The sequence below is a fragment of the Boleophthalmus pectinirostris genome, unplaced genomic scaffold (assembly GCF_026225935.1).
Source record: "Boleophthalmus pectinirostris isolate CB_2022bp ecotype Guang Dong unplaced genomic scaffold, ASM2622593v1 HiC_scaffold_10, whole genome shotgun sequence".
In the NCBI taxonomy this organism is placed as follows: domain Eukaryota; kingdom Metazoa; phylum Chordata; class Actinopteri; order Gobiiformes; family Gobiidae; genus Boleophthalmus; species Boleophthalmus pectinirostris.
The window spans coordinates 945767-968901 of record NW_026570971.1 but is presented as its reverse complement, the minus strand read 5'-3'; the positions used below and the strand labels follow the sequence as shown (position 1 = coordinate 968901).

General features: G+C 38.9%; 2 protein-coding genes across 4 annotated transcripts in view; one reads left to right on the top strand and one right to left on the bottom strand.

Annotated features, from left to right (window-relative positions):
• The window catches only part of map4k5 (mitogen-activated protein kinase kinase kinase kinase 5), an 89096-nt gene extending 81766 nt beyond the window's left edge, over nt 1-7330 (bottom strand). Inside the window, exons 1-2 of the mRNA XM_055158754.1 lie at nt 6956-7330; nt 4968-5191 (exon numbers count right to left, since the gene is read on the bottom strand). Of these exons, the coding sequence (XP_055014729.1) occupies nt 4968-5075 (108 nt within the window). The 5' untranslated portion in view covers nt 5076-5191; nt 6956-7330. The remainder of the gene's footprint in view (nt 1-4967; nt 5192-6955) is intronic.
• Nucleotides 7331-10624: 3294 nt separating this feature from the next.
• The window catches only part of atl1 (atlastin GTPase 1), a 19380-nt gene continuing 6869 nt past the window's right edge, over nt 10625-23135 (top strand). For 2 of the 3 annotated variants that reach the window (XM_055158841.1, XM_020935773.2), the window contains exons 1-8: nt 10625-10658; nt 16932-17182; nt 20155-20289; nt 22171-22275; nt 22407-22457; nt 22669-22725; nt 22812-22904; nt 23001-23135. The exon at nt 23001-23135 is cut by the window's right edge and continues 4 nt beyond it. In XM_055158841.1, coding sequence (XP_055014816.1) covers nt 10625-10658; nt 16932-17182; nt 20155-20289; nt 22171-22275; nt 22407-22457; nt 22669-22725; nt 22812-22904; nt 23001-23135 — 861 coding nt within the window. Of the gene's footprint in view, nt 10665-16931; nt 17183-20154; nt 20290-22170; nt 22276-22406; nt 22458-22668; nt 22726-22811; nt 22905-23000 lie in introns of all 3 variants that reach the window. The other variant, XM_055158838.1, reaches the window with a different exon arrangement.

Here is a 23135-nt window from a genome sequence, read left to right as displayed (position 1 = left end):
TAAACCAGGACTAAACCAGGAATAAACCAGGATTAAACCAGGAAAACCAGGACTAACCAGGACTAAACCAGGACTAAACCAGGACTAAACCACCTATAAAGAAAGACTAAACTAGATGTAGTTTAGTCTTAAATTAATCCTAAACCAGGTCTGAACCAGGTCTGAACCAGGTCTTGCAGTATTTTGTGGATTCTTACGAAACAGTAAATATTTGACTCTTTTCTCATCATAATCCAAATAAATCCGTTTTAAAAGTTTCATAAGAGTTTTTTCTTCCTGCAGATTGAACTGAAGCGCCGCAAAGGATCATGGTCTCTGTAGTTTTCTGTGGTTTCAGCTCCTGCAGCAGAAATATGAACTTCAACAAACAAACAACTTGAGACTTTTTGTTTATTGTTACATCCTTAAAGAGAACAGGGACTATTTTTATGTTCTTGTTTTGTCTGTGTGTGTGTGTGTGTGTGTGTGTGTGTTGTGTGTGTGTGTGTGTGTGTTTGTGTGTTTGTGTGCGTTTGTGTAATGACTGAGCGATGTTTTAATTACAGTCGTGTGTTTCGTTGTCGTTTCCCGGAGAACAGAAGAACAGAAGAACAGAAGAACAGGTTTGTTTACGTGGCTTCACCTTCACCTGTTCTACCTGGAAACACCAGAACAAACTCAGGTGACACAGATCAGACGCCACCTGATGATGTCACCACGTACCGCGCTCACGAGGCGCCCGTAACCCGACCGACCGCTCACCGGGAGGTTGTGGGTTTGACTCCTGAGCTCGGACTCACTGATGTGTTTGTGTTTGTGTGACTGTGGAGGTCGGGTTTGTGTCGGTTTGTATTTTTGTGGAGAATAATTTTACGGTGGTGTTTCCAGTGAAGGTGTGTGGAGTTTAAAAACACAGTGGAGCACGTCCTGTATCACCATGTTACTGAATGTGAAACTTTTCTGTCATAGTCCAAACTAAACCAAGGACTAAACCAGGACTAAAATAAAACAAAATAAAACACATCTAAACCAGGAGCTAAACCCGGACTAAACCAGTTGTAAACCAGGTCTAAACTAGGTCTAAAAAAGGACTAAACCTGGTCTAAACCAAGACAAAAAAAACACATCTGAACCAGGAACTAAACTAAAACTAAATTATTTCTAAACAAGATTCAAACCAGGACAAATCTTTGTCTAAACCAGGACAAAACTGAGTCTAAATAGGGACTAAATTGGCTGTAAACCAGGACTAAACCTGGTTTAAATCAGGTCTAAACAAAGTCTAAACTAGGCCTAATCTAGGTATAAAGCAGTACTAAACCAGGTTGAAAACAGGTCTAAACCAAGTCTAAACAAAGTCTGAAAGTAAGTATAGACCAGATCTAAACCAGGTCTTAAAAAGGACTAAAACTGGTCTAAACCAATCCAAAAAAACACACACATCTGAACCAGGAACTAAACTAAAACTAAACCATTTCTAAATAAGATTCAAACCAGAACAAATCTTTGTCTAAACCAGGACTAAATCAGGACTATACTGGGTCTAAATAAGGAGGAATAAACCAGGACTAAACTAGAACTAAAGCAGTATTAAACCAGGACTGAACCGGGTCTAAAACTAAGTCTAAACCAGGACTAAACCAGGACTATACTGGGTCTAAATAATTCACTAAACCAGGTTTAAATCAGGTCTACACCAAGTCTAAACAAGGTCTAAATCGGCTGTAAACAAGGACTAAATCAGGACTAAACCAGGACTAAACCAGGACTAAACCAGGACTAAACCAGGACTAAACCAGGACTAAACCAGGACTCTATTACCACATGATGACATCACAAAGTGGAGCAGAGTATTTTTCTATTTTGAGTCTAAATCTGCAGAGTTTGTGGTTTGAAAAGGTCAGAAAAGTTGATGAAGTCGACTAACAGAAACACGCCGCCGTCAGAGATTCTACATCATCCTCCTCCACACAGGGGAAGTGTGTTGCCCAATGACACGACAGCAACGTCAGAGTCGAGCTGAACAAATATAAAAACAAATCGAGCTCTGAGATCACGATTTGATTCACGGCTCAGGGTTTTCTCGTCCCATTCTGTTTCTAAACATTTGAGAAAAATGAATTAAGAAGGACAGAACCGACAGAAGAACTTTAAAAAACTGTTTCTGTTTCTGTTTTTGTGCAGAGCGAGTTGGTGAACAAAGATGAGACAAGATTTCATGATACAAGATCTCGTGAGATAAAAAAGTCACGAGACAAAAATGATCTTGTGTGATGTTTTCGTGTTTACATTTGGACAAACAGCGTCGTGTGTCGGTGAGTTTAAAAAGCAGCACTAGAATAAAAACACGTAATTACATTAAATCAAACGTCGTGAGGCCAAAACTGAATCACACAAGTCCTGAAATACTGAATAAATGAAGTTATTTTTTCTCATTCTCATGGACTCAATTTGGTCTCATCTTGTGGAAACTGTGCGTCGTCCCCGTTAACTGAAAAACTGTGAATAATTGTGAATATGAAAATCTCTCTCAGCCTCTGTCAGAGTGAAAGGAGTGAACGGAGTGAATGGAGTGAACGGAGTGAACAGAGCATCGGAGAGAACAAAGGAACAGAGTGAACAGAGTGTCAGAGTGAACGGAGCGTCAGAGTGAACAGAGTGAACGGATTGAACGGAGTGTCAGAGTGAACGGAGCGTCAGAGTGAACGGAGTGAACGGAGAGTCAGAGTGAACAGAGTGAACGGAGCGTCAGAGTGAACAGAGCGTCAGAGTGAACGGAGTGAACGGATTGAATGGAGTGAACGGAGCGTCAGAGTGAACGGAGTGAACGGAGAGTCAGAGTGAACAGAGTGAACGGAGTGAACGGAGCGTCAGAGTGAACAGAGTGAACGGAGCGTCAGAGTGAACAGGAGTGAACGGAGCGTCAGAGTGAACAGAGTGAACGGAGCGTCAGAGTGAACAGAGTGAACGGAGCGTCAGAGTGAACAGAGTGAACGGAGCGTCAGAGTGAACAGAGCGTCAGAGTGAACGGAGTGAATGGAGCGCCAGAGTGTCAGAGTGAACGGAGCGTCAGAGTGAACGGAGTGAACGGAGCGTCAGAGTGAACAGAGTGAACGGAGTGTCAGAGTGAACGGAGCGTCAGAGTGAACAGAGTGTCAGAGTGAACGGAGAGTCAGAGTGAACAGAGTGAACGGAGCATCAGAGTGAACGGAGTGAACGGAGCGTCAGAGTGAACGGAGTGAATGGAGCGTCAGAGTGAACAGAGTGAACGGAGTGAACGGAGTGTCAGAGTGAACAGAGCATCAGAGTGAACGGAGTGAATGGAGCGCCAGAGTGTCAGAGTGAACGGAGCGTCAGAGTGAACGGAGTGAACGGAGAGTCAGAGTGAACAGAGTGAACGGAGCGTCAGAGTGAACAGAGCGTCAGAGTGAACGGAGCGTCAGAGTGAACGGAGCGTCAGAGTGAACGGAGTGAACGAGCGTCAGAGTGAACGGAGTGAACGGAGCGTCAGAGTGAACAGAGTGAATGGATTGAACGGAGTGTCAGAGTGAACGGAGTGTGAACAGAGTGAACGGAGTGTCAGAGTGAACGGAGTGAACAGAGCGTCAGAGTGAACGGAGCGTCAGGAGTGAACGGATTGAACGGAGTGTCAGAGTGAACGGAGTGAACGGAGTGAAGCGTCAGAGTGAACGGAGAGTGTCAGAGTGAACGGAGCGTCAGAGTGAACGGAGTGAACAGAGCGTCAGAGTGAACGGAGCATCAGAGTGAACGGAGTTGAACGGAGCGTCAGAGTGAACGGAGTGAACAGAGCGTCAGAGTGAACGGAGTGAACAGAGCGTCAGAGTGAACGGAGTGAAGAGCGTCAGAGTGAACGGAGTGTGAACGGAGCGTCAGAGTGAACAGAGTGAACGGAGCGTCAGAGTGAACAGAGCGTCAGAGTGAACAGAGTGAACGGTGAACAGAGTGAACGGAGCGTCAGAGTGAACGGAGTGAACGGAGCGTCAGAGTGAACAGAGTGAACAGAGCGTCAGAGTGAACGGAGTGAACGGAGTGTCAGAGTGAACGGAGTGAACAGAGCGTCAGAGTGAACGGAGCGTCAGAGTGAACGGAGCGTCAGAGTGAACAGAGTGAACGGAGCGTCAGAGTGAACGGAACGGAGAGTGAACGGAGCGTCAGAGTGAACAGAGCGTCAGAGTGAACAGAGCGTCAGAGTGAACAGAGCGATCAGAGTGAACAGAGTGAACGGTGCATCAGAGTGAACAGAGTGAACGGTGCATCAGAGTGAACGGAGCGTCAGAGTGAACGGAGCATCAGAGTGAACAGAGTGAACGGTGCATCAGAGTGAACGGAGCGTCAGAGTGAACAGAGTGAACGGAGCGTCAGAGTGAACGGAGCGTCAGAGTGAACAGAGCGTCAGAGTGAACAGAGCGTCAGAGTGAACAGTCATGTGATCTCTAGTAAAGCTGCACAATATATCAAAAAATATTAATATCACAAGAAATAAATAAAACAGAAATGTAGTTTTTTTGAAAGAAAAACAGACCGAAAAGGCAGACCGAGTTCATGAATATCTTAATTAGTCCTGACATTAGACTTGTGTTGTGTTTGTTGTGGTTTGTTGTGTTTGTTGTGGTTTGTTGTTGTACCTCGTCGCTGTGAGCGGCTCGCCTCTCCACAAACCTGATCCTCGAGAAGTTCCTCCTCCTCCTGCTTATTTCCATAAAAATGTTGTTCCTTGGGCTATAACATTCTACAGTTTAGAGTAAATCCTAATCCTAAGTGTGTTTTTAACTTTCTGGATTCGTGTAGTTGTCGTGCCACCTCCAGAAAGTTCCGCACTATCACTTTAACTGATTTTCCTGAGCCAAAACACACATTAAACCATCGATCACATCATAACTTCAACACAAAAGCGGGTTAGGTAAGAGCGCGTGTTTGTCTCAGAGCGTCCGGGCCTAATCTCTCGTGTGTGTGAGAGGCTCGTGTACCTTGTAGACGTCTCCGTAGGTGCCGCTGCCGACTCTCTGGATCAGCTCGAAGTCGTGCTGCGGGTTCCTCCTCTGGATCTCGCTGCTCGGACGAGGAAATATATCCATCGTGTTTCCCCCCCCGAAAAAAATCCTTTACATCGAGTTAAATCTCCCACGGAAACGGTTCGATCCTGAGCGCAGACACAAAGTCACTCAGACCGTCCTCCCTCCGGCTTCATATCCTGCGAAAACGAGGAGAATTTAAGCGTCGGAACATCAAGTGCACCTTCATACATCACTGAGTGTAAATAAACAGGACACCAGGACACATCTATCTGGGCTTCCTCCACTTCTGTGCGTCACGGCTTCGCGTAAATACAACCTGAGGGGCCCCCGAATCAAAACTATTTACATTTTTTTTTTTTTTTTTTTGCAGCGTATCACGACGTCTGTCAAACAGGAATGTGGCAGTCGCTGTGAACAAACCGAATCTGCAAGAACACCATCAGAAAAGCAGAAAAGCAGCTTAATTCTACTCAAAATCTGCACGTTTTTAAGCATTTAGAAGTTATAAAAGCATCATTTGTGTGTGAGAATGATCCATCTGTGATTATATAAGTAGTAAATCTGTTTAAGCAGGTGTTAAAATGTACAAAATAAGTTTAAAGTTGCAAATATAATGTTAAAGATAAAAAATGCAGGTGATTTTATTGAGAATTCCAATCAAATTGTTAAATAAAAGTCTCAATAAAACCATTTTAGGGTTAACTTGAAGTGATTTAAGACATTAGAGACTAAAGTAAAGAGTTAAAACACAAGTTAAGTGTAAATAAAGACAGATTAAATGAGTTTGTTGTGATTTTGTGTCATTAAAAGCAGAAAAGCAGCTTAATTCTGCACATTTTTAAGCGTTTAGTAGTTATAAAAGCATCAATTTATGTGCGAAAATGATCCATCTGTGATTATATAGGTGATAAATCTGTTTAAGCAGGTGTTAAAATAGACAAAATTAAGTTTAAAGTTGCAAATATAATGTTAAAAGTTTTTTCAAAAATCAATGTTAATGAGAATTCCAATCAAATAGTTAAATAAAAGTTTCATTAGAACCATTTTAGGGTTAATTTGAAGTGATTTAAGACATTAGTGACTAAAGTAAAGAGTTAAATGTTGCACAAGTGTAAATAAAGACAGATTAAATGAGATTGTTGTGGTTTTTTGTCATTAAAAGCAGAAAAGCAGCTTAATTCTGCACGTTTTTATAAGTTTAGTAGTTATAAAAGCATCATTTGTGTGCGAAAATGTGATTATATAAGTAGTAAATCTGTTTAAGCAGGTGTTAAAATAGACAAAATTAAGTTTAAAGTTGCAAATATAATGTTACAGATAAAAAATGCAGGTGATTTTAATGAGAATTCCAATCAAATAGTTCAATAAAAGTCTCATTAAAACCATTTCAGGGTTAATTTGAAGTGATTTAAGACAATAGAGACTAAAGTAACAAGTTAAGAGTAAATAAAGATTAAATGAGTTGTTGTGATTTTGTGTCATTAAAAGCAGAAAAGCAGCTTAATTCTACTCAAAACCTGCACGTTTTTACACATTTAGTAGTTATAAAAGTATCATTTGTGTGCGAAAATGTGATTATATAAGTAGTAAATCTGTTTAAGCAGGTGTTAAAATAGACAAAATTAAGTTTAAAGTTGCAAATATAATGTTACAGATAAAAAATGCAGGTGATTTTAATGAGAATTCCAATCAAATAGTTCAATAAAAGTCTCATTAAAACCACTTTAGGGTTAATTTGAAGTGATTTAATACATTAGTGACTAAAGTAAAGAGTTAAAACACGAGTTAAGTGTAAATAAAGTCAGATTAAATGAGTTTGTTGTGGGTTTTTGTCATTAAAAGTCTCGCTGGTTGTTGCACTTCTGGCTCAGCGTCAGGCGGCTAATGCTAAGTAGCTCCGCACCACTTCAGCTTCCATTTTAACTTCTTTTTTTTCTCACCTTTTGCGACTTTAAGGTTGGAAATCACCGCGGGGTGCATGTCCGATACGTTCGTGGAGAAAAAGTCGAATTAAATCCACGAAAAACAGCGAAAACCCCGCGTTGTAAGTCGAGGAAATCCCAGGAGCTGCGGTCAGAACTTTACTCCTCCGATGTGAAAAAGTCGGAGGGTTTTCGGTGCGGTTCGGTCCAGTTGTGGCTTTGACGACACATCGCAGGGAGCGGAGGTTTTACACGAAGCTTCGGGACATTTTCAGAGGTGGAAAAAGTGAAGAATAAGAAGAATAAAAGCGGTGACTCGGGCTCAGGAGCGACGGGACTGAAAACCAACTCGAAAAAAAAAAAGACACGGAGCTCCGCTAATCTTCGCGCGGACGCACAACTGTAGATGTCGCACCGACGACCGCGGGCTGCTGATGCGTCAACGCGGCCGCCATCTTGGTACTGGCGGAACGCTGATTTAAATGAATGAAGGGCAAGATTAGACCTGGTTTAGTCCTGTTTAGTCCTGTTTAGTCCTGTTTTAGACCTGGTTTAGTCCTGGTTTAGTCCTGGTTTAGTCCTGGTTTAGTCCTGTTTTAGACCTGTTTTAGTCCTGGTTTAGTCCTGGTTTAGTTCTGGTTTAGTCCTGGTTTGGTCCTGTTTTAGACCTGTTTTAGTCCTGGTTTAGTTCTGGTTTAGACCTGTTTTAGTCCTGGTTTAGTCCTGGTTTAGTTCTGGTTTAGTCCTGGTTTAGTCCTGTTTTAGACCCGTTTTAGTCCTGGTTTAGTTCTGGTTTAGACCTGGTTCAGTCCTGATTAAGTCCTGTTTTAGACCTGGTTTAGTCCTGGGTTTGTTCTGGTTTAGTCCTGGTTTAGTTCTGGTTTAGTCCTGTTTTAGTCCTGGTTTAGACCTGGTTTAGTCCTGTTTTAGACCTGGTTTAGTCCTGGTTTAGTTCTGGTTTAGACCTAGTTTAGTCCTGGTTTAGACCTGGTTTAGTTCTGGTTTAGTCCTGTTTTAGTCCTGGTTTAGACCTGGTTCAGTCCTGGTTTAGTCCTGGTTTAGTCCTGTTTAGTCCTGTTTTAGACCTGGTTTAGTCCTGGTTTAGTTCTGGTTTAGTCCTGGTTTAGACCTGGTTTAGACCTGGTTTAGACCTGGTTCAGTCCTGGTTTCTCCGTAGACTCCAGCACCAAAATGGCGTCGGGATTAACGCACGTCAAGAGTCTGAACGCGACATCTCCTGTTGTTTATCTGTGATCTGTGTGTTTTTACGGGACTTTAATTTGGTTTAATTTATTTTATTTCTCTTAAAACTGATTTAAAAACGTGTTTCTGTTGTTTTCTTATTTAAAATATTCACGTGTGCGTTTTAAAGTGAGCGCGTGCGCCGTGAATTATATAAAACTATGTTATTATTTTTACAATAAAGTACATATAAATCTATTTTTACACACACGGTCATGGTGTTATTTGTAAATATATTGATTTTAAATAATAAATTCTAGTTTTTGTGATTGTTTTGACACGTTCGCTTCATTTCCGTTCAATTTGCGGGTGAATGTCTCCATCTGGCGGCTGAACCTGGTACTGCGGACAGGTACGTTTAAGGTTTTTTTAAACTTTGGTGCATTATTTGGTTTAAAAATGAAAGTTTCTACAAATCTAAAGTGTTCAGGTGTTTTTCTGTGTCACAAACTTCTCTCGATCTGCAAAAACACGAACTGAAAGTGTCTGTGATGTTTCTGATTCAAGATTTGAACTGAAAAACAAAGACTGAAGATCAGAAACACACACACACACATAACACACACACACATGCACACACACACATAACACACACACACATGCACATAACACACACACACACATGAAACACACACAACACACACACACACACATAACACACACACACATTAAACACACACACACAACACACACACACACACACACACACACACACATGCACATACACACACACACACACATTAAACACACACACACACACACACACATAACACACACAGACAAACACAGAGGAGTTGGACTTTAGAAGAAACTTTTATACAAGTTTCAGTTTGTGTTTGCAGAAGAAAACGACACATTATTGGACGTCGTCTTTATCTTTATTTCTTTGATTCTATGTTCTAGTTTAGGTCACAGGGACATTTTCAAACGTCTTAAACAAACTCTAAATATTAATATTATATTATTATATTATTTGCATAAAATTTGGACCCAAATATTTTGGTCAGAGATTAAACCAAACTGTAAAAAACTAAATCTGGTCAAGTTCAGACGACTTGAATTAAGAAAGTTTGATCATGATTTGAGTGAATTTCACTTTATGAGTAAAATGATCTGCCCTGGAACAAAACTTTTTCTACTTCAAATAAGAAATAAATTCTAACATTGCTTGAATTAAGAAAAACACACATGTTCCACTGGTGGATCATTTCACTCATCAAGTTGAATTGACTCAAATCAAGCAAAACGTTTTTAATTTAAGTCTTTTTAATTTATCTAAATATTGTTTTTTTTCCAGTGCAAATGCAGAGTTCTAATCTAGAGAATCTAAAAATACATTTTTTGAAACACACCAATATTTATCTGTGATTATTTTAGTGGTAAATATGTTCAAGAAGGTTTTAATATGGACAAAATTAAGTCTAAAGTTGCAAATATAATGTTAAAAGTTTTTTCAAAATCAATGTTAATGAGAATTCCAATCAAATAGTTCAATAAAAGTTTCATTAAAACCACTTTAGGGTTAATTTGACGTGATTTAAGACATTAGTGACTAAAGTAAAGAGTTAAAACACTGAATTATACGAGATAAATGTTGCATAAGTTTAAATAAAAACAGATTAAATGAGTTTGTTGTGGTTAAAAATAACTTCAAATGGAAGCTGAAGTTGTGTCGAGCTGCTTGTGCAACATTTAATTCTTTACTTTAGTCACTAATGTCTTAAATCACTTCAAATTAATCCTAAAATGGTTCTAATGAAACTTTTATTGAACTATTTGATTGGAATTCTCATTAACATCACGTGCATACATTGATTTTTTTTATCTTTTAACATTATATTTGCAAAAAATTAGAAAAAAAACAACCAATATCTAGATAAATTTAAAAGACTTAAATTAAAAACATTTGACTTGATTTGAGTCAATTCAACTTGACGAGTAAAATATTATCCTGCATTTTTCAAATACAGAGTTCTAATTTAGAGAATCTAAAAAAAAAAAATCACAATTTTTTGGACCACACTAATATATTTGTGTGTTGTGCACTTTGTCTCCCTCTAGCGGCAGAAACAATCCCTGCAGCTTGAGTCGAAATGTGCCACAAATTCTATTTTTTCCAAATAATTACAAAAACTATTAACGTCAATTTAAAGTAAAACATTTCTGAAGGTGCAAAATCCTGAAGTGTCCAATAAAAAAAATAAAAATAAAAAATAAAACCAGCCTAAAACGCCCTCGCTGTGTCTCCCCCTGTCGGTCGAAACGCGCCACTGCAGCTGCGTTCGGGAAGAAAAGGCTCCATCATTTCCCCTCAGCCTCCGTGACGCCAGGGCCGCAGCAGCAGCAGCAGCATCATCCTCCCGGAGCTACACCCATGTCTGCAGCGGCCTGAACCCGACGCTCCCGAACCCGAACCCGAACCCGAACCCGCACCGAGGACGCGCCATGGTGAAGCAGAGCAAAGACCGCGACAGCTGGGGCGAGTGTACGTACCCACAAAACACACAAAACACACAAAAACACACAAAAACACACGAAACCCACGAATCCCGCACGTCCACCGGGGCTGCGCACGTCACGCTCCGCACTCCACTCTTCACACGAACTGCGCACATTTTCTCATTTTAACCGCTTTAAACATCGCGTTTCGTGCTTTTCACATCGCGTCAGTTTCACACAAACACCGCGTTTGTGCCGCTCACGTCCCGAACTCAGACTCCGGCCTCGATTCACGGGTTTTGCTTCTGTAAACATGGATTTTTCCGACACCAAAAATGTCCTTTTAGTGTAAATAAACATAGACATAGACGAAGAAAAGCGCAGAGTTAAAACGTAAACAGCCCGAGTGTCTTTGTTAAAGGAGCGTCTGGAAGCGATTATATAATAATGCATCAGTAAACAGCTTCTCATGCTCCTCCTCATCCTCCTCATCCTCCTCATGCTCCTCATGCTCCTCATGCTCCTCATCCTCCTCATCCTCCTCATGTTCCTCATGTTCCTCATGTTCCTCCTCATGCTCCTCATCCTCCTCATCCTCCTCATCCTCCTCATGCTCCTCATGCTCCTCCTCATGTTCCTCATCCTCCTCATGCTCCTCATGCTCCTCATGCCTCCTCATCCTCCTCATCCTCCTCATGCTCCTCATCCTCCTCATCCTCATCTCCTCATCCTCCTCATCCTCCTCATGTTCCTCATGCTCCTCCTCCTCATCCTCCTCATCCTCCTCATCCTCCTCATCCTCCTCATGTTCCTCATCCTCCTCATCCTCCTCATGCCTCCTCATCCTCCTCATGCCTCATCTCCTCATCCTCCTCATCCTCCTCATGCCTCCTCATGCCTCCTCATCCTCCTCATCCTCCTCATGCTCCTCATCCTCCTCATGTCCTCCTCATCCTCCTCATCCTCCTCATGCTCCTCATGCTCCTCATCCTCCTCATCCTCCTCATCCTCCTCATGTCCTCATGCTCCTCATCCTCCTCATCCTCCTCATGTTCCTCATGCTCCTCATGCTCCTCATCCTCCTCATGCTCCTCATGTTCCTCCTCAGATGTTTGGTTCAGTGTTTCGGGCGTGTGCTGCCTCAGGACTGGGGGGTTTTCCTGGTGCTTCGTGGTGTTTTCATGATGTTTTGTGGTGCTTCAAGGTTCTTCTCAGTGTTTTTCTGGGTCTTTGGGGGGTTTTGTGGAGGTTTTGTGGAGGTTTCCTGGTGTTTCGTGGTGTTTGAGGAGGAGGAGGTGATGGTGTCGTGAGCTGGAGTTGGTCTGGACAGAGTCTGGACAGAGTCTGAAGTGTCTGTGAGGCTCAGAGGCAGAAGCTGAAACCTCAGATGAACTCGTCTTCATCACTTCAGGTCGCTCAGGTCGTGTTCAGAGGCTCCAGGGTCGTGATGTTAAACGTGTTAAACGTGTTAAAGAGGCTCAGGTGAAGTCGTCTTCTCACTGTAAGAACGTTTTAAACTGGATTATGAGACTAAAGGACAGACCTGATACTCGATACTCGATACTTGATACTTGATACTCGATACTCGATATCGATTCCACGATGAGAAGAAAACGACTCCTGTGATTTTACACATGAATTGGTAGAACTTCTTTTTCTGTTCACATAGTTTAGTCCTGATTTTGACCTGATTTAATCCTAGTTTGGACCTGGTTTACCTGATCTGGTTTAGTCCTGGTTTAGTCCTGGTTTGGATTTGATTTAGTCATGGTTTAGACCTGATTTAGACCTGGTTTAGTCCTGGTTTAGACCTGGATTAGACCTGCTTTGGTTCTAGTTTTGACCTGATCTAATGCTAGTTTGAACCTGTTTTAGTCCTGGTTTAGTCCTGATTTAGTCCTGGTTTGGATCTGATTTAGACCTTGTTTGGTTCTCATTTTGACCTGATTTAATCCTAGTTTAGACCTGGTTTAGTTTTAGTTTAGACCTGGTTTGGGCCTGTTTTAGTCCTGATTTTCACCTGATTTAATCCTAGTTTGGACCTAGTTTATCTGACCTGGTTTAGTCCTGATTTAGTCCTGGTTTAGTCCTGGTTTAGTCCCTGGTGTCATGTGTTCTTATATCTGTGTAATCCCTCAGTGGTCCAGGTCTAAACCAGGTCTAAACCAGGACTAAACCAGGACTAAACCAGGTCTAAACCAGGACTAAACCAGGACTAAACCAGGACTAAACCAGGAATAAACCAGGTCTAAACCAGGACTAAACCAGGTCTAAACCAGGTCTAAACCAGGACTAAACCAGGACTAAACCAGGACTAAACCAGGACTAAACCAGGTCTAAACCAGGACTAAACCAGGACTAAACCAGGTCTAAACCAGGACTAAACCAGGACTAAAACCAGGACTAAACCAGGTCTAAACCAGGACTAAACCAGGACTAAACCAGGTCTAAACCAGGTCTAAACCAGGACTAAACCAGGTCTAAACCAGGACTAAACCAGGTCTAAACCAGGACTAAACCAGGACTAAACCAGGACTAAACCAGGTCTAAACCAGGACTAAACCAGGACTAAAACCAGGTCTAAACCAGGACTAAACCAGGTCTAAACCAGGACTTAAACCAGGACTAAACCAGGACTAAACCAGGACTAAACCAGGTCTAAACCAGGACTAAACCAGGTCCATGAGTCTGTGTCTCTTGTTCTTGTTCTGGTCCAGTTCCACTTTGTTCTAGACTCGTTCAGGTTCTGTTTTGTCTGAGGTTTTTTAGGCTCCAGACCAGAGGAACGTCGTGTTTCTTCGTGGTCGGTGCAGAAGATTTGACAGATTTGATTCTTGGTTTTCCTCAGAGGTTTGATGAAACTCGATTAGTGACGAGCAGGAAACATGAGACACAAACACAAAGCTGCTGCTGCCGCGCCCCAGAAACCTGAAGGAAACTGAAACTCTACAAATAAAACAGATGAAATAAAAGAACGAATCTGTCAAGTATCTGAGTCTCCATCATCTGCAGTAAATCTGAGGAGCACTGCTGCTCCTCACTGCTGCTCCTCACTGCTGCTCGTCACTGCTGCTCCTCACTGCTGCTCCTCACTGCTGCTCCTCACTGCTGCTCCTCACTGCTGCTCCTCACTGCTGCTCCTCACTGTGCTCACTGCTGCTCGCTCTCACTGCTGCTCCACTCTGGCTCCTCAGTCCACAGTCTCTGACTTTAATCTGTTTAAAGAAGCTTTAATGTGAAAGGGAAAGACGAGAGCAGCGCCACTTCCTGTTCACATCAATACTTCTGATTCAATACTTCTGATTCAATACTTCTGATTCCTCTGAGATCATCTGAGATCATCTGAGAGTCATCTGAGCTGCTGTGAGTCTCATTAGTCTGTGCAAAAATATATAAATATCGATAAATCGTTTGGTTTAATGTGATGATACAGAATTAATATCGTGGATAGTGTTGTGAAGTTTACTTTTCAAATGTAATCCCCTACAGATTACAGATTACAGATTACACTCACCAAAATGTAGTTTGTAACAGAATCCATTAAATGACTTAAAGTGAGTAATGTAATCTGATTACTTTGGATTACTTGATTTGTTGTAGAGAAACAAAGACGAGGAAATCTTCACATAAGAAGTTTTGTCTGATAAAAGAAAATAAAAAGTCCAAACTTTACTGAACCAAATTAAAAATATTATTGATAAAGACGAAGAAACACACGTCCACACAGCAGGATTTAGTCCTGGTTTAGTCCTGGTTTAGTCCTGGTTTAGACCTGGTTTAGACCTGGTCCTGGTTTAGTCTTTAGACCTGGTTTAGTCCTGGTTTAGTCCTGGTTTCCTGGTTTAGACCTGCCTGTTTAGTCCTGGTTTAGTTTTAGTCCTGGTTTAGTCCTGGTTTAGAGTCCTGGTTTAGTCCCTGGTTTAGTCCTGGTTTAGTTCCTGGTTTAGTCTGTTTAATCCATTTATTTGAACAAAGTAACTGTAATCCAATTCCCACTCACTGAAACAGTAACTGTAACTGAATACAGTTACTCATCATTTGTACTCTGATTACTCTGGTCCATGTAATCTGTTACTCTGACACTGCTCGTGTTCTGCTGTTTCGATATTTCACCAAGACGATAGTTTTTGGTTTATTTTATTCAATGATTTTGTTCCAGTTTCAGTTTTGTTTTTTGTTCAGACGAAATAAACTCGTTTCTGCGACACATTTGACATTTTCACTGTTTTGAGGATTAAAATATTTAAAGTTTTTCAGATGAACTTTGTACAAGAAGAAATGATTTAACAAAAACTTTTAGAATCACACACATGATTTCGATTGTATTTTATAGTGAACAGTATTGATCGATTTGAAATATAAATATATAAATATATCGAACTGAACCACGTGTTCGTCCAATCACCAACAAGAATTTTAGACCAACTAAAAAAGAACCAATCACTTTGCAGCTGTGTGTTTGTGTCTCTGTTTTAAACCTGTTGGACTCGTAGAAGCTTCAGGTTTGGTTCATCTTCTCCCTGTTTGTGTTTCTCCATCAAAACCTGCACAGGATCATCAAAGTGAAAAGATTCATTTGGTTCAATTAAATCAATGAAAATAATCAGAGTCAACTGATGTTTTTAATCATTAAAAAAAAAAACTTGTAAGATTTACTAGAAAAATCCTTGTAACAATTTTCACTTTTGAAGTAAATGTTTCTTCGTCACTCGTCAGTTTGAAGTCAAATATTTTCACCTCCACAATTACTGACTAAATGTTACTCACTTTTTTTAAAAGTTAAAAGTCATATTTATGTAAATAAAATAAGTCAAATATATAAAATATTGTTATAATAATTGCATTGTTTCAGTAAATATTTACTGCTGTAGAATCAATGTAAATAAATGTGTAAATAATAATAAATCTGAACCTCACACAAAGAGATTTGTTATGATGTTGGGGGAAAGATCACGATATGGTTTAGAGTCTCACGATTAAAGATGTAACAAAATCCAAATCTCTCAGTACGATATTTTCACGATATAAATCTCACGATACGATATTTATTGTGATATTTTGTGGAGGTAAAAACAAAACTGTGAATATTTGACTTTTTTTTCTTCAAATGTTTCGACAAAACTGAGTTAAAAGTGTCAGAAGTGTTTTTTCTTCTTGTCGTCTGCACTGAAATGGAGCAAAGGATCATGGGAAATGTAGTTCCTCTGTGTTTTTTTAGCTGCTGCTGCATCAGAACTATGAATTTAAACCAGGCGTGTCCAAACTACGGCCCGTGGGCCAAATGTGGCCCTCGGACACATTTTTCTTGGCCCTCAGACGTCCAGGAGAATTGGCCCAGATTAACTTACATCAATTAAAAATTAACTTTTTACTGCAGGTTTTTTGAGAATCTCCCTTGATAAAGTGAATATTGAATATTTAGAGTTTGGTTTTAAGGTTTTTTATTTGTCATTCAGACGTGAGACAAACACATGACAGAAGGAAATGTTCTCAGTGACCAGAACGAGAAAAACAAGAATAAACAAGCAATGTTAAAAAGTCAATACATCAAAACAACAACATTTAGCAGCTCCAATAAACTGAAGATAAAGATGCAGCGCGAGCAGGACGTCAGTGAGCTTCAGCCCAGATGTTCTGACTTTAATGTTCCTCAGTCTCGTCCCAGAGGCAGAGGGAGACACGGGGGGTGGAGGGTGTGAGGGGCCCCCCCCCCATGATCCTGGAGCTTGAGGATCTTCGCATAAATAAAGACTGATGTTTCATTTGAACCTGTTAAACCTGCTCATGTTTGAATGATTCTCTGGACTGAGCGTCGGTCTGTGACCCATCGTCCATCGTCCATCGTCCATCGTCCCTCTGCTTCATCTGTGTTTACAGACGTGGGCCTTGATGAAGAAAGTTCGGACTCTCCTGATTTAAACAAAGAAACTTGTGATTCGATTTATTGTGATGATCCACGATATTATTGTGAGAACTTTGACGATACGATATCACGATATTTAGTTATTATTACATCACTAATGATTAAACTGATCTAGAAGAACTTTGGTGTCACTTTGGTCTTTGTGGGTTTGTGAGCAGCGACTGTCAAACTTTGAAACGTGTCGGTGATTCTACAGTAAAACTGACTCTTTAAACACTTCCACTACAGGAGTAAAATAAGAACATTTAGAACAAATTGTTGTTAAATAAGTTGTATTTGTGACAGAATGATGTTATTTCAGTGTAAAAATGAGCAGAGTTGATTTCATCCATGAGGTGATGTTTCTCCGTGTGCAGTTTTACATTTGTCCTGTTGTTCTCTGTGGTGCAGGGGCCCTGAACGAGAAGCAGACGTACGACTGGAGCTCGGAGGACGAGGAGGCGGAGTCTAAGGCGCGGCCCGTCCAGGTGCTGCTGGTGAAGGACGACCACACGTTCGAGCTGGACGAAAGCGCCCTGACCCGGATCCTCCTCAACAGTAAAGTGCGAGACCTGGAGGTGGTGGCCGTGTCCGTCGCCGGGGCCTTCAGGAAGGGCAAGTCCTTCCTCATGGACTTCATGCTCCGCTACATGTACCACCACGTAAGAACTGTGATTATTATTATTATTATTATTATTATTATTATTATCATTATTATCATTATTATTATTATTATTATTATTATTATTATTATTATTATTATTATTATTATTATCATTATTATTATTATTATTATTATTATTATTATTATTATTATTATTATTATTATTATTATTATTATTATTATTATTATTATTATTATTATTATTATTATTATTATTTATTATTATTATTATTATATTATTACATTATCACCACGTATTATTATTATTATTATTATTATTATTATTATTATTATCATATTATTATTATTATTATTATTATTATTATTATTATTATCATTATTATTATTATTATTATTATTATTATTATTATTATTATTATCATTATTATTATTATTATCATTATATTATTATTATTATTATTATTATTATTATTATTATTATTATTATTATTATTATTATTATTATTATTATTATTATTATTATTATTATTATTATTATTATTATTATTATACATTACCACCACGTAAGAACTGTGATTATTATCATTATTATTATTATTATTATTATTATTATTATTATATTTTCTACATTATCCACCATTAAGAACTTATTATTATTATTATTATTATTATTATATTATTATTATTATTATTATTATCATTATTATTATTATTATTATTATTATTATTATATTATTATTATTATTATCATTATTATTATTATTATTATTATTATTATTATTATTATTATTATTATCATTATTATCATTATTATTATTATTATTATTATTATTATTATTATTATTATTATTATTATTAGTTTCATTACCACCACGTAAGAACTGTATTATTATATTATTATTATTATTATTATTATTATTATTATATTATTATTATTATTCATTATTATTATTATTATTATTATCATTATTATTATTATTATTATTATTATTATTATTATATTATTATTATTATTCATTATTATTATTATTATTATTATTATTATTATCATTATTATTATTATTATTATTATTATCATTATTATTATTATTATTATTATTATTATTATTATTATTATTATTATTATTATTATTTCTACATGTACACACGTAAGAACTGTGATTATTATCATTATTATTATTATTATCATTATTATTATTATTATTATTATTATTTTATTATCATTATTATTATTATTATTATTATTATTATTATTATTATTATTATTATTATTATTATTATTATAGTTTCTACATGTACCACCACGTAAGAACTGTGATTATTATCATTATTATTATTATTATTATTATTATATTATATTATTATTATTATTATTATTATTATTATTATTATTATTATTATTATTATTATTATTATTATCATTATTATTATTATTATTATTATTTTATTATAGTTTCTACATTACCACCACGTAAGAACTGTGATTATTATCATTATTATTATTATTATTATTATTATTATTATCATTATTATTATTATTATTATCATTATTATTATTATTATTATTATTATTATTATTATTTCATTATTTATTATTATTATTATTATTATTATTATCATTATTATTATTATTATTATTATTATTATCATTATTATTATTATTATTATTATTATTATTATTATTATTATTATTATTATTATCATTATTATATTATTATTATTATCATTATTATTATTATTATTATTATTATTATTATAGTTTCTACATGTTCCACCACGTGAGTCATTATGATCATATTTCTTGGGAAATAAAGGGTTAATTTAATGAAATAGAAATGGACCAATCACAGTTTTTCTTCCAGTTGTTTCCGGGTAAATCAGTGACTCCTCCTGCAGCGCTGAACTGAACAAACACCTGTAGGAACAAAGACCTGAGCAACTCAAGTCAATGTGGGGATGAGTCTGAGTTTGACAGTTTATCCATCCTCCATGTTCTTCTTCTTCTCTGGGGTCGAGTCTCGGAGCATCAGTCTGAACAGAGACTCCCAGACTTCCTTCACCCCAGACACTTCCTCCAGCTCCTCCAGTGGGACCTGAGGTGTTCCCAGTCCAGTCCAGAGACATGGTCCCTCCAGTGTGTCCTGGGTCTCCTCCTCCTCCTGGTGGGACATGAACACCTCCTGAGGGACACGTCCAGGAGACGTCAGAACAGACGTCCTCCCCTCAGACGCTCCTCTCCACGTGGAGGAGCAGCGGCTCTACTCCGAGCTCCGACCTCTGTGTCTAAGGGAGACGCCCGGACGCCCTGCGGAGGAAACTCATCTGTGTCTCTTGTATCGTGGATCTGGTCCTTCGGGTCATGACCAGAGGTGAGGGGAGGAACGGAGACTCAGCTCCTCTTCACCACAACAGTTTGACAGTTTAGCCAATCAGGTTTCATTGAGTTACGGGTGGAATCAAATCACCACATCTTCCAGACCTTTGTGAATATCCTGAAATAGTAAATATAATAATAAAACCACACTGGACTCGACTGGGACGCCTCAGGCGTCTGGAGGAAGGAGAAGAAAAAGAAAGACCCGTGACCTGGAGCTCAGAGCCCACGGAGGCTCGGACATGTTGCATCTCACGTGAAAAGAAAAAAATACAAGAAAAAGTGAAAAAGTGTAAAGAAAAGAAACACTCACGGTGAACTTTTTCAAAATAAAACCCAGTGAGCAACAGACGTTACAATAAAACAGTAAATAAAGAATAAAAACTGCGTTAATGGTGTTAAAATAATTGTCGGCAATAATGAATTAATTAGTTAACAAAAAATGAACGCATTAATGTACCGACCCTAAAATACATACATTTTGTCCAGGGCTGATCTTCACCACAGATGAGTTCAGTCCAGACGATGGAGACATTTTAAAGACGTTTTAGAAACAGACCATCAGAAAAGTTCCACAGTGCAGCTTAAATATCCCCTGTGTGTGTGTGTGTGTGTGTGTGTGTGTGTGTGTCCAGGCTCGTGAGGACTGGCTGGGCGACTCAGATGAACCTCTGACGGGGTTTTCGTGGAGGGGAGGATCCGAGCGCGAGACCACAGGGATCCAGATCTGGAGCGAAGTGTTTTTAGTCGACAAACCCGACGGCAGGAAGGTAACGACTCAAACTCTACCTGTGTTTTTATTTACTAACCTGGAGTTTGGACTCTGACGTGTGTGTGTGTGTGTGTGTGTGTGTGTGTGTGTGTGTCTCCCTCTGGTGGTCAGGGTTGGTAAAGGTCGTAGATATAGAACAGTAGATCTCGTGTTCAGACTCTTGATGCTTTAATGCTGCTGCCGTCTTGGTTCAGAGGTTCCATGGTCTAAGGTAAAGTTTTTCACAGTGTCATAAGGCGACCGCGGTTTCCCCGGGACAGTCCCAGTTTTGAGTCTGTCCCCTGTCCCAGCAGATTTACACAAAACCACTGATTTGTCCAGTTTTATACAAGAAATGTCTCTATTTTTGACCAATTTTATACCTGCCAACAGTAAAGAGAGACATACATGACATTTCTTTGGGTAAAATACAGAAAAGCTGCTAAAAACGACCAAAACACAAAGAAAATATGACTAAACTGACTCATGTTTGTCGTGAATCGACGAGTGCAGAACAGTTTTCCACCTGATTCACTATTTTATTATTAAAAACCTCCACAAACCGAGTGAGTCACGGCTTTTAATTCTGAAAATCTGGTCACCTGACATCAGTGAGTGAAGATCCCAGAGACTTTTACACCGAACACGAACATGAACCAGGACTAAACCAGGACTAAACCAGGACTAAACCAGGACTAAACCAGGACTAAACCAGGACTGAAACCAGGACTGAAACCAGGACTAAACCAGGACTGAACCAGGACTAAACCAGGACTGAACCAGGACTGAACCAGGACTGAACCAGGACTGAACCAGGACTAAACCAGGACTAAACCAGGACTAATGTTTGACTTGAGCCACAGTGTTTCTCGGTCTGTGGGAACATTTCTCCTCGTCTCAGGCTGATGTTCATTTGTTTCACTTTCTCCATTCAGACGTTGCAGATTTACAACAGTTAAAAGCCAATTTCCTCCTTCCTCCACATCCAGATTTTATGAGCTTTTTTTACTCAGGAGCCTTTTTCCATCCACGCAGATAAACGTGGACGATACAGACGACTCCACACAAACGACCTGAAGTGCAAAGTACTTTTGTTGTTTACAAAGGATAAAAATTGTTACTTTGAGCAACACATGAAAAAGTGCTGTTGTTCTGCCGCTGTAAAACTGTTCCACTGTGATTTATGTTTTTATTGTTCTGAAAAGTGGTTTACACATAAAGTTATGTTCATATCATTTCCAGTCTTCAGTGTTAATTTACCAAACAAAAAGTCAGGATTGTATATTTCTGCACATATGATCATTTTCCCCAAATATCAGATTTTTCCTGCTACTAAAATTTAGTTTGAGACTGAGATGTTTTAAAGCAGCGTTTCCCTGGACCAGACGGCAGATTTACTCCCTCATTTGTTCCAATAGACGACGGCAATAATACAAGATCTACTGTTCAGTGTATAAATGTGTGTGTTTTATCTCCTGTGTGGGTCAGTGTTGGATAAATGTGTGTGTTTTATCTCCTTGTGTGGGTCAGTGTTGGATAAATGTGTGTGTTTTATCTCTTGTGTGGGTCAGTGTTGGATAAATGTGTGTGTTTTATCTCCTGTGTGGGTCAGTGTTGGATAAATGTGTGTGTTTTATCTCTTGTGTGGGTCAGTGTTGGATAAAAGTGTGTGTTTTATCTCCTTGTGTGGGTCAGTGTTGGATAAATGTGTGTGTTTTATCTCTTGTGTGGGTCAGTGTTGGATAAAAGTGTGTGTTTTATCTCCTGTGTGGGTCAGTGTTGGATAAAAGTGTGTGTTTTATCTCTTGTGTGGGTCAGTGTTGGATAAAAGTGTGTGTTTTATCTCTTGTGTGGGTCAGTGTTGGATAAAAGTGTGTGTTTTATCTCTTGTGTGGGTCAGGTGGCCGTGTTGCTGATGGACACTCAGGGCACGTTTGATTCTCAGTCGACGCTCAGAGACTCGGCCACAGTTTTCGCTCTGAGCACCATGATCAGCTCCATGCAGGTGTGTGTGTGTGTGTGTGTGTGTGTGTGTGTGTGTATAGTGTGTGTGTGTGTGTGTGTGTGTGTATAGTGTGTGTGTGTGTGTGTTCATCTAAACACTGGAGAAGTTTAAACGTTGCTTTTGTGTTTCAGGTTTACAACATCTCACAGAACGTCCAGGAGGACGACCTGCAGCATCTACAGGTAAAACACCACAGCAGGAGAAATGTACTGAAGTAAACGATACTCGATACCAGATTATAATAATATATATATATATATATATATATAATATAATAATATATAATAATATCATATTATCATATATAATAATATGACACTAGTACAAACCTGTGTGTGTCAGACAGGATGTAGTGTTTCTGTGTAGAGTAAATGTGAGTCGATGTGTCTGTAGCTCTTCACAGAATACGGGCGTCTGGCCATGGAGGAGACGTTCCTCAAACCGTTCCAGGTAAAATAACGTTAATATTAAAGTTTGTGCTGTGACAGAATCTGCTCCAGTCCAAATGTCGTGAACATTTTCCTGTTTTTCTTCAGTCCATGATCTTCTTGGTGCGAGACTGGAGTTTTCCGTATGAGTTTTCGTACGGACAAGAGGGAGGGATGAAGTTTCTGGAGAAGAGGCTCAAGGTGAATGTCCGACTCTGAAGAAGAAGAAGAAGAAGTCAGTATAATAAAGTAAATAATAATAATATAATAATATATCTTTATGTGTTTTCCTCTGAGATCTCGGAGAACCAGCACGAGGAGCTTCAGAACGTGCGGAAACACATCCACTCGTGCTTCACAAACATCTCGTGTTTCCTGATGCCTCATCCCGGCCTCAAAGTCGCCACAAACCCACATTTCGACGGACGCATC